The 12,150-nt window shown below is 35.1% G+C and overlaps 1 protein-coding gene across 4 annotated transcripts in view; it reads left to right on the top strand.

Annotated features, from left to right (window-relative positions):
- The window catches only part of LOC136031174 (acetylcholine receptor subunit alpha-L1-like), a 185,825-nt gene that overhangs the window by 125,656 nt on the left and 48,019 nt on the right, over window positions 1–12,150 (top strand). For all 4 annotated transcript variants that reach the window (XM_065710528.1, XM_065710526.1, XM_065710527.1 and 1 more), the window contains one exon: window positions 11,315–11,739. In XM_065710528.1, the coding sequence (XP_065566600.1) occupies window positions 11,315–11,739 (425 nt within the window). The remainder of the gene's footprint in view (window positions 1–11,314; window positions 11,740–12,150) is intronic.

Raw genomic sequence — 12,150 nt, 5'->3', positions numbered from 1 at the left:
TAAAAGATATTAGGATGATAATTTGCAAGGCCATTGATTTAAGACAAGAAGGTCCAAAAAAAGACCTAAAGACAGGTAGACAAAAAGAAGAAGAACTGACAGAAGAGGCTGTATCTGCTGATATAAGCAAAATAGGAAGTAAAAGCATCTTGAACTTTTAGATAACCTTTTACAATTTCGCCATTGATCAAAACATGCGAATAGGACAAAAAGACGAAGTGACGATTGTCTGATAACAGATTTGATTGCTTGCCATCTTTTACTTGTGTCCTTACTACATCGGAGAATTTTCTGTGATAAAATGATGATATAACCTTTCGGTAAAGTGAATTGTAAATGCCTCCATAAGCTTTGAAAATTTGAAGTCGATATTTGTGCAAAGATCACGTAGAGGACCTCTAAGCTTTTCAAAGGTTATTTTTCTTTCCCCAGCTCTTAAAGAGTCCAGAGGTCATCCAGCAGTTGAATAGAGCTATTATTTTTGATGCTGTATTTGACCGGGACGCGTCACTTTTTCCTATTACAACTTTTTTCAGAAAATTACGAACGAATTATACAAAAGATCTAGCTTAGATTCAATTTTGAAAATATCCTATGAAAGACCCATCAACCATGTCCCACAAAGAACCAATTCTTGATAATTAAATTCTAAAGAAGAGAATATCAGTTCTTCTACTCTTCCTAGGCAAGGAATGAGAAAACTCATACTTGGAAGAAGCAGGAAATGGTCTGAGAAAAGAACTTAGCACTAAAGTCAACTTTGAAAAAATATTATCAAGCACAGAGGGAGTCAGTTGCCCGATGCAGAAGGTAATTTTCCACAATCGAGCATATCTAAAACGAAACCCAGAGACAAGGATGATTCCCGGTGATAAAAATTAAGGTTGGAGCCTCCTATAATGACATTTCACAAGAAAAACATTGGATTTTTTAAAACCTTATCAAGAATTTGAAGTAAAAAAGAGAACAGGTACATTAGAAGGCTGGTATATATTACCAGCAATTAGAGCACTAGCTTGGGTTTCAACAATCAATAAACATGGATTTAAAAATTCCTTTTTCGCTTCTTGACAGATTATATCTTACAGAGTGCGAAAGGTATTCCATGACAACAGAAGACACATAAACAAATATAGACAACAGGGCCACCTATAGTCTTCCTAATCCGATAACATAAAAAAAAAAAAAAAAAAAAAAAAAAAAATCAACTGAAAGCAAGGAACAACATTAAAACTTATGACGAACAGTAGGCTATATGAGTATATTTGGGAGGTTGCTTCTCCTCAAAACCTCACTCTTTACGCTAAATATTTTTAATACTTTTAAAAAAAGCTTCTTGTTGTTTTAATTAAACAAACAGTGTTTCGGCAGTCGTTCTTAAAGAAGTGGGATAGAATTCAAACTTACTTGTAAAGAGTGAGGCTTTGAGGAGGGACAACCCCTCTCATATACGTAATGATTTCTGTTAGTTCTGTTAGTTTTAATGTTGCTCCTAATTTTCAGTTGAAAAACTTTTTTTTTATTTAATTTCTGATCGTTCTTTAAGTAATTCCAGGAAATCTGATAACACCTCCACGGATAAACCTCTCCTTCCTAGCGATTTATTTTCTAAAAAATTCAATCGTGGTGAAAATTTACGCTAGACAATTACCTTTAAGATCTCCGCGTGTAAAATTGAGTCTGCTATGAGAAAACAAACCATGAGAAGAATTTCGTATAAGAATTCTGGCAAATTCTCGTAGTGTAAAATTTCCCATGAAAAACTCCCCCGCTTTAAACTTCCCTCCCCATGGGAAATCACGCCTGTGGAAAGTCCCACCAGCAGAAGATTCGCCCCCCTCTCTCTGAAAAATGCAAGCATACTTCCGAATAACAAACACTATACATAAATAATGGGCAAATTTTTTGAATTAAAGACCTTTCCCCAAGGCCTATGGGAGGTGGGGGGTCATGGTATCTCCAAAGCCAAAGTTATTCGTTCTGTCAAGTATGCTGAACAAAATGGCTATCTCAAAATTTTGATCGGACAATTTTGAGAAAAAAGGGACGTGGGAGGGGGCCTAGTTGCCCGTCAATTTTTGGTCGCTTAAAAAGAGCACTAGAACTTTTAATTTTAGTGCAAATGAGCCCTCTCACGATATCCTAGGATCAATGAGTCGATGCGATCACCCCTGAAAAACAAACAACAAATGAAGTCGAATGCTTGATCTATCTTCTGGCAAAAATACAAAATTCAGTTGTTTTTTTTTCAGATAGGAGCTTGAAACCTCTATAGTGGGGTTCTCTTATACGCTGAACCTGACGGTGTGATTTTCATTAAGATTCTATGATTCTTAGGAGGATTTTCTCTCTTTTTTCGAATATAACCTTCGATGGGTAAGAATAAACTTAATGAAATCTTGTGTATTTGAAATCTGCATAAGAATTCGATACTGGTATCACAACTCCATTTTTTAAAGTTTTGGTTACTATTGAGCCGGGTTGCTCCTAACTTACAGTTCCTTACCACAGACTGTTTGATTCAAATAGCCCTGTATTATAACAAGGGAGATGCAAGAGAGGCTCAGATTTTAAACCAATGTGGTCTTCAAGAAGACCAATAAAATCCAAGTGGTAAATTACATACTATTTGTTTCAACTCATCAAACCACTAAAAAATACCTTAAGTATTGAGCTGCAACACAGAGAAGCTAATATCGTGTTTGGAAACATGATTAAATAAAAAAACTAGTTATTTTAACTGAAAGTAAGGAGCGACATTGAAACTTAAAACGAACAGAAATTACTCCGTATATGGAATGGGTTGTCCCCTCCGCAGTCCCACGCTCTTTACGCTAAAGTTTGACTCTTTGCCACAATTCTACTTTTTAAAACAACTAAAAACTTTAGCGTAAAGAGCGTGGGACTGCGGAGGGGACAACCCATTTCATATACGGAGTAATTTCTGTTCGTTTTAAGTTTTAATGTCGCTCCTTACTTTCAGTTAAAAAAACTAGTTTTTTTTTATTTAATTTCTGAACGTTTTTGAATTAATGCATGTTTGATTTTGGCTCTCCGCCCATAAATTATTGAAATGAAATTAGTATATTAATTTTTTTTTGGCTAAATGGCTTTCTCTTAGTTTTGATCAGACGATTTTGAGAAATAAGGGGTGGGGAAGGAGGCCTAGCTGCCCTCCAATTTTTCGGTTACTTAAAAAGGCTACTAGAACTTTTAATATTCAACGAACGTTTTTATTAGTAAAAAATATACGTAACTTAAGAATTAACTTACGTAACAAACTTTTATATTCTTATATTTTTATTATGTGTACGAGGGGGTTTGTACCCTCGTTAATACCTCGCTCTTTACACTAAATCGTAAGCTTTGTTCCAATTCTTTAAGAATGACCCCTGAATCAAATAGGCCGTAGAATAAACAGTTGAAATCACTAAAAATATTTTAGCATAAAGAGCGAGGTATTTATCTCCTCCTAAATACCTCGCTCTTTATGCTAAAGTATTTTTAGAACCCTTCATATGCGTAATAATCTCTGTTTGTTTTAAATTTCAATGCTATTCCTTACTTTCATTTGAAAAAAACGTTTTCATGTTTATTTTTTCATAGTTTTTTTTTTATAGTAATGCTAGAAAATCCTGCGCCCTTTTCATTGAATTTTTTTCCCCCATGGCAAATTTGTCCAAGGAAGGATCCTCCCACATAGCCCCCTCCCTCAACCCTACCCCCAAAACCAAAAAAATCCCCCTGAAAACGTCTGTACACTTCCCAATAACCATTATTATATGTAAACACTGGTTGAAGTTTGTCACTTGCAACCCCTCCCCCAGGAACTGTGGGGGAGTAAGTCATCCCCAAAAACATAGTTATTGAGATTTTCGACTATGCCAAACAAAATGGCTATCTCAAAATTTCGATCCGTTGACTTTGGGAAAAAAATGAGCGTGGGAGGGGGCCTAGATGCCCTCCAATTTTTTTGGTCACTTAAAAAGGGCACTAGAACTTTTCATTTCCGTTAGAATCAGCCCTCTTGTGACATTCTAGAACCACTTGGTCGATACGATGACCCCTGGGAAGAAAAAAAAAACAACAAAAAAACAAACAAATAAACACGCACCCGTGATTTGTCTTCTGGCAAAAAAATGCAAAATTCCACATTTTTGTAGATAGGAGCTTGAAACTTCTACAGTAGGGTTCTCTGATACGCTGAATCCGATGGTGTCATTTTCGTTAAGATCCTACTACTTTTAGGGGGTGTTTCCCCCTATTTTCCTAAATAAGGCAAATTTTCTCAGGCTCGTTACTTTTGATGGCTAAGACTAAACTTGATGAAACTTATATATTTAAAATCAGCATTAAAATGCGATTCTTTTGATGTAGCTATTTATATCAAAATTCAATTTTTTAGAGTTTTGGTTACTATTGAGCCGGATCGCTCCTTACTACAGTTCGTTACCACGAACTGTTCGATCAAAATCCGATCCATTCTTGCCAACAACTTGTTGGTAAGAACTTGCGGTAGAGAAATGGTATCAGATGTGCCTAATAAACTTTAAAAGTTCTCTCATTGCTAAAGAAATTGGAGCTTAACCTTTGCTCCTTTCTAAGTGGTGACGTTAGAAAGTTGGCCTACGGCAAAAAAAATAATCAACTTTTGAACTAAGACAGATAGAATTTTATTTTCGACGGCATTCGATAGCTTTTGATGAGCTGATTAAGGTAAATGATATCTATTTTTTGGTACAAAAATTTCTTCATGAGGTATACCAGTTTGAAAGTTTGAAGGGCTTGACAACTTTAGTAGTAAGGTACACACTGAAACGATATCTAGGCCGATATAAATTGTTAGACATATAGAGGACTTGTAAGCAACAGTCGGCTGTTAGGTAATAATCACCTTCGGCAATGAGGGGCTAGCAACTTTTGCTGGTTGGTGTAGCTATTATTTGTTTCCAGTATATTTGATGGTAAAACCAATTTGGTTAGTGGTAAGGCATGTAGGGGACTTGTAAGTAATAATCTGCTGTTAGGCTACAGTCAACTTTAGCGATGAGGGGCTTGCAACTATGCTAGTTAGTATACCCATTTATTTGTATCCGTTGAACTTGATGCCTATCGCGGGAGAGGGACTTATAGGTAAGAATCGGTTCACTATGGACGAGAAACGGCTGTTAGCTCATAATCATCTTCGGCAATGAGAGGTTTGCCACTTTTGCTAGTTTGTGTACCTATTATTTGTTTCCGGTGTATTTGATGGTTAAACCAATTTCGTTGCAGTGGTAAGACATCTAGGGGACTTGTAAGTAAAAATCGGCTGTTGGGCTACAATCTTCTTCGGCGATGAGGGGTTTGCAACTTTTGCTAGTTGGTGTACCCATTTATTTGTTTCCGGTGAACTTGATTTCTGTCACGGGAGAAGGACTTGTAAGTAAGAATCTGTTCACTTTGGGCCAGAAATTTGTGCAAATTGGTGCACATTGTATTCGATCTCTTTAAATCTGACAGAATTAAATGTTTACGCAACGGGTACAAAAGATAACGTAAAAGAATGATGTAGTTTCGTAATAATTAGTGTCACCTATGGTATTTTAATCCTGAAAAGTTACGGATAGCTTTATAATACCAACTAGATTATGTAAGATATTGTTCCAAGTTTTCATTCGTCACGATGTCTACGATTGAAAAGGATAAAGTTCAACTTGCTGCAAAGTCAATTTAGTCCCTTCTTTTGATGTTATTTTGTAGTTGTTGATTTTTTCAACACTGAGGAATAGCCTTTCATCATATGAATAGTGATCGATAGCGAAGAAACAAAACCAAAGTGTTGCTCTTGCAACACTTTAGTCGGCGAAGCCGGACAATGGTTGCCGCAACACTTCACGTTGCCCGGGCAACGTCGGTCTAGTTTTTTAATACTTTTAGTCCTATCACTAATTCTTCATCACAAAATAAATCTTCTTCACAGCCATGGTGTCACAATTTTTTTTCACTTTCCGCTGTATCTTTTCTTGTAGCTCTATCTCAGTTCACATTCTCAAAATGTTCTATCCGTCTCTCTTTAACTCTTTCCTTGTCATTAATTGTTGTCTTGTTTGTATCTTTAACTTCAACAATTTAAGATTGACAACTCCCTCCCAGTTTATTAACATTCCAGGATAATATTTTACCTCGGCAATTTTATCCATAACCTCCACTTCACACCTCCTTAGTTCATATTTTAATGCTTTTCTCCACTTTATTTACAATTGCTCTTATTTTAATATGATATATCACTTGTTCTTGTACAAGCCCCTTCTCCTTTCTATTAAACATAAATCATTTTCACTAATATTCGTAGCTGTATTCCTAACTTTCTTCCTTAGAACACTATCAGCATCTTCACAAATTATTTTCCTTAGACTATTCCATCCATCTTCTACGTTGTCTAATTTTAAACTCTCCAGTTTAGTTTTCTACTGTTCCTAAGAAGTTTCACTCAAATTCTTATCCTGGAGTCTACCAATGTCGTAGCTTCCTGGAATTTAGTTACCAATCCAAAATTTCAGTTTTAAATTAACCCTGGACACTACTAGATGGTGATCTTTACTTTAGACATCAATAACAGCACTCCTATATGTTCTAGTATCTGCAAATCTTCTGCAAAACTTCGGTTTACAAGAACACAGTTAATAAAGATAGCTGTCCTGCCATCAAGTGAATACCATGTTAACTTATGGGCAATTTTTATGACAAATTAATGTATTAGTTATAACTAGAGTTTTATACCTGCAAAATTGCAGCAGTCAGTAGCCATTGCTGTTTTATTTTTGTATACCGGATTTACCTAGGCTAGGATACAATCTATCCCTATTTGTACCGACTTGGGCGTTAAAATCTCCTAATAAAAGGACCAGTTTTCTACCTGAGACTCTATCTATTTGTTCTTGTAGCTGTAAGTAAAATTCCTCTGAGTCACTACTATCTCCGTCAATCGGTTCTACAGGGGCGTATAATACTGTGACTGATACCATGCACTTTTTAGTCAACAAATGAGCGATTAGTATTATATCATTAATACCTTCCCAACCTAAACAAGACATAGCAGCTTCCTTATTCATCATGAGCCCTACTCCCTGTCTATGCACCCCATCATTCCTGACTGAGTCAATAGATTTTATATCGCCTAATTGCATATTTCCTACCGTTTGGACATTAGTTTCTGAAACTCATAATAAGTCCAGTTCAAAGCGTCTGAATTCGCCAGGCAAAACGTCGATACGATAGTTATTTCTTAACGTCATAACATTGCAAGTTGCAATTTTCATATTTTTTAAATCACTGAGATTATTTTGGCCTCAGGAAAAGTACTACTCCACGAAGCAATGAAGAACGGGAACCAGCTCATCTTCTCAGGTCTAGACAGAAGCGCTTAAGCCGGTGTAAAACCAGATAGGAAAATGTCCATGGGACCTCAAGTTTGACAAAGGCTTTTTGCAATCCTGGTCCCATCTTGCCCTTTTATCAGTAAGATTGCACAAGATCCTAAGATCCTGCACAAACAATGTTAAGCCTACTACCTGCGACGCATTATATATTCCTGGCTACAAAATATTTTGCTATTACGAGAAGGCAACCCATAGTAAATAAATGAGCTTGGACGAGATTTGTCAGCCCAAAAACACCCACCAAAATAGACCAAACCCAGAAGAATTTTCCATTAATCAGAATCCCCTGCAAATGTTAAGCTAAATAGTTAAAGCTTACAACAATAGTAGTATTGATATGTGTAGATGACTTTTCCCCCTTGCTGCTCATCCCCCTCAACAACAATTAGTTATCAAATGAAAAGTTCTGACGGTTCTTTGAAGAAAGACCTAATAGAATTACCTAGAAAATGTTTTATGTCTCTACGAATTTTCTTGATTCTACTTAAGTAATTGGTACAGTAAATAAAGGGAAAGCTTGTTTAAGGTTTTATAGAATTTGTTATTACCATTGTTGACAGCTAAAGGAGGAAAAATTTATTTTGTCAGGTTTTATAATTCTAAATTACTAAGCCAGAACTCACACGAAAAATTGTCTTCAAACTCAGTTTTATTCAATTAAAATAAGTTGTTAAAAGTAAAACAGATTGACTCAGAGATAGCTCCTGTGGAGTGACGGCTTCATTGACAAAAATAAAAATTGGTCAATAGAAATTATGATGTAGGGAGGTAATACGCTTGTATAGAGTATTTTATTCATCAAGTTTAATACAAAAACAATGATTCAAAAGTTTTATTCAAACAAAATTTTCTTTTTTCCTCATAGCAGGGCTTGATGTTTCATAGTTATGATCAAATTTATTGATCTATCTTAAGAGGAAGGTAAGACAAGCGAGCAGTAAAATTATGACGGCCAGTTATTTCTAGCCACAACGAAAGATAATGTGTCGTATGGTCAAGATATTTCTGAGGAACTTCTATAAAGATATTTTCTTCTGTCTTGAAAATTCGAAAAGTCCGAGAAAAGTTGCAAATATAATGAGTTTCAAGACAGCTTTGAGCCTCTTAGCTGCCAATTATACTGGTTGGTTATGATATGAGAAGAAGTTGCGTAGGCGTAGCCAAAGTTATATAGGTTGTGCGAGGACCATGAAGTTTATTTTGAACGGAGAGGGATTATTGGTTAGAATTCTTACGAGTATAAGGTAGTGAAAATTAATTTTATTGCGCAAAGTTTACGTTCTTTGTCATATGTACTTTGTCATACCAAATATACGATTTTTACCCTTTTTTTTAAGATATCATTTTTATAGTTTACTGTAAAAATGACCAGCAGTGTTAAAAATAAACTGTTAAAAAAAATCATATTTCCTCATCTACCAATTTGTTTCCTTTTAGAAGCTAAGCTCCAAAACAAATATTTTCTGTATTTGACATTGTTGTTTTGTTTTATTGCTGTGGAGGTTTGACTTTCCTTTACTTGTCTTGGCAATTTCATGGTAGCCTGCTAGCAATTTTGAAAAAAAAAGACAAGAAGACACATCACCGCTATCCATGCAAAAAATAATTTTTCCTACTCTTCAAGATGGGGGGTATAAAACCCCGAATAATGTTTATTTTTTTATCATGATAATTCTAATGGAAAACTATCGATTTCCATCCTCTACCCTTGTTTAGGCTTGTCGTACTCCATTTGAAAATTAAACAACAAAATATTTTCTCACAGGTTAACTGTAAAGGTGAATCTATATAATAGTTATTATTCTTGAATCGTCTTTAAATGAAAAGTGTTCTAATTAGACAGTTTTCTTAGTACAATTTTTGAAACCAAAAACCTTGCATTTTTGTGAAGCAGAAGTACTATTGGCCGATGTGCCAGCCCTAGGTTTCTAGGAGATGGAATGAGTCTGTAACAGGAATATTTAATAAATTGAGACAATATATCAAACAGTTCGTGGTAACGAACTGGAATTTTGATGCTAAAAGATACATCAAAAGAATCAAATTTTCACGCTGATTCTAAATATATAAGTTTCAATTAATTTAGTCTTTGTCATCAAAAGTTACGAGCCTGAGAAAATTTGCTTTATTTTGGAAAATAGGTGAAAACACCCCCTAAAAGTCATAGAATCTTAACGAAAATCACACCATCGCATTCGGCGTATCGGAGAACCCTATAGAAAATATTTCAAGCTCCTATCTAAAAAAATGTGGAATTTCGTATTTTTTGCAAGAAGACAAATCACTGGTGCGTGTTTATTTGTTTGTTTGTTTTTTTCCCAGGGGTCATCGTATCGACCAAGTGGTCCTAGAGTGTCGCAAGAGGGCTCATTCTTACGGAAATGAAAAGTTCTAGTGCCCTTTTTAAGTGATCAAAAAAATTGGAGGGTACCTTGGCTCCCTCCCACGCTCATTTTTTCCAAAAGTCAACGGATTAAAATTTTGAGATAGCCATTTCGTTCCGCATAGTCGAAAACCATAATAACTATGTCTTTGGGAATGACTTACTCCCCCACAATCCCTGGGGGAGGGGCTGCAAGTTACAAACTTTGACCAGTGTTTACATATAGTAATGGTTATTGGGAAGTGTACAGACGTTTTCAGGGGGATTTTTTGGTTTGGAGAGTGGGGTTGATGGGAGGGGGCTATATCGGAGGATCTTTCCTTGGAGGATTATGTCATGGGGGAAGAAAGGTTCAATGAAAAGGGCGCAGGATTTTCTAGCATTACTATAAAAAAACAATGAAAAAATAAACATGAAAACGTTTTTTCAATTGAAAGTAAGGAATAGCATTGAAATTTAAAACGAACAGAGATTATTACGCATATGAGGGGTTCTAAAAATACTTTAGCATAAATACATACCCCCTCGTACAAATAATAAAAATATAAGAATATAAAAGTTTTTTACGTAAGTTAATTCTTAAATTACGCATATTTTTTACTAATAAAAACGTTCGTTAAAAATTAAAAGCTCTAGTAGCCTTTTTAAGTAACCGAAAAATTGGAGGGCAGCTAGGCCTCCTTCTCCACCCCTTATTTCTCAAAATCGGCTGATGAAAACTAAGAGAAAGCCATTTAGCCAAAAAAAAATTAATACACAAATTTCATTTTAATAATTTATGTGCGGAGAGCCAAAATCAAACATGCATTAATTCAAAAACGTTCAGAAATTAAATAAGAAAAACTAGTTTTTTTAACTGAAAGTAAGGAGCGATATTACAACTTAAAACGAACAGAAATTACTCCGTATATGAAATGGGTTGTCCCCTCCGCAATCCCTCGCTCTTTACGCTAAAGTTTGACTCTTTGCCACAATTTTACTTTTTAAAACAGTTAAAAGCTTTAGCGTAAAGAGCGAGGGATTGCGGAGGGGACAACCCATTTCATATACGGAGTAATTTCTGTTCGTTTTAAGTTTTAATGTCGCTCCTTACTTTCAGTTAAAAAAACTAGTTTTTTTTATTTAATAAATAATCAGGCATGCCGTTTTCGCACTTTACAAATCCTTTCTCTTGTAAGATTGAACAAAACCTGTCAAACTCTTCGGTTGATAAAATTCTACCTACTGGCAACCTTCTTCAAGGTAAAACAGTCTGAATCGTCCGCAGGCACCACACACATTCAGTTTATAAAAAAGAAAACGGTTAAACAATTATATACAGCATCCCAAAGTGAGCTATTATGTTATAGTATTGGATTTACTTTCTTAAATCTAATTTAGCATTGTTAAAGACACATATTTGCAATATTTTATTTTGCACAAAATATATATTTGACGTTCATAGTTAACAATCCCATATATTTCATCCTACGGTCTTTATTCTATTCTTTTATTATTATTTTTTTTGCAGATATCTTCTTCAATATGACCCTAAGAAGAAAAACGCTCTTCTACGTCGTAAATTTAATAGTCCCTTGTGTTGGCATCTCAGCTCTCTCCGTTCTTGTATTCTATCTTCCAGCTGACTGTGGTGAGAAAGTGGCTTTGAGTATTTCAATTCTATTGTCTCAAACTATGTTCTTCCTTTTAATATCTGAGATTATCCCATCGACATCATTAGCTGTCCCACTTCTTGGAAAATATCTACTCTTCACAATGTTTCTTGTGGGACTATCCGTCGTTGTAACGATTATCATTTTAAATGTTCATTACCGGAAGCCTAGTACCCACAAGATGTCTCCCTGGGTGAGAAGATTATTCATAAAGGAGCTGCCAAAACTTCTCTTAATGCGGGTACCCCGAAAAGTATATCAGGAAGTGCAGCAAAGACTTCAAGTTAGTATATTTGAATTTTATTAGGCGAGAGCTTACAAAAGAACCTTGGTTTAATAGAACAGAGTTTCTTAGAAATTGATGCATCTAAAAAACCTCAACTGAAGAAAGGCTGAATAAATACAGAATGCAGCTAGAGAACGTATAGAAAATTGAACCGAATGTAGAATACACCAAAAAAAACAAACTGACCTAAAAAAAACAAGAAGGGCAGTGAAAATGCCAAGGGTATTCCTTACAATTATGTCATAACTGAAGCTGTTAGAGGTTACCAAAGGAAGATAATGTTGCTTTTAAACAAAATGAAAATTGAAAATAATATTAAATATAAACGAACTGTAAAGAACATTGAGCAAAAAATAACACTAATTGCTAATTTTCGATTCTTATCCATATAGAATACAGAAGTTTTTG

This window comes from Artemia franciscana, chromosome 9 (genome assembly GCF_032884065.1).
Source record: "Artemia franciscana chromosome 9, ASM3288406v1, whole genome shotgun sequence".
NCBI classification, from domain to species: Eukaryota; Metazoa; Arthropoda; class Branchiopoda; order Anostraca; family Artemiidae; genus Artemia; species Artemia franciscana.
Note: the sequence above shows the minus strand (reverse complement) of the source record. Positions and strands in the feature narration are given on the sequence as shown.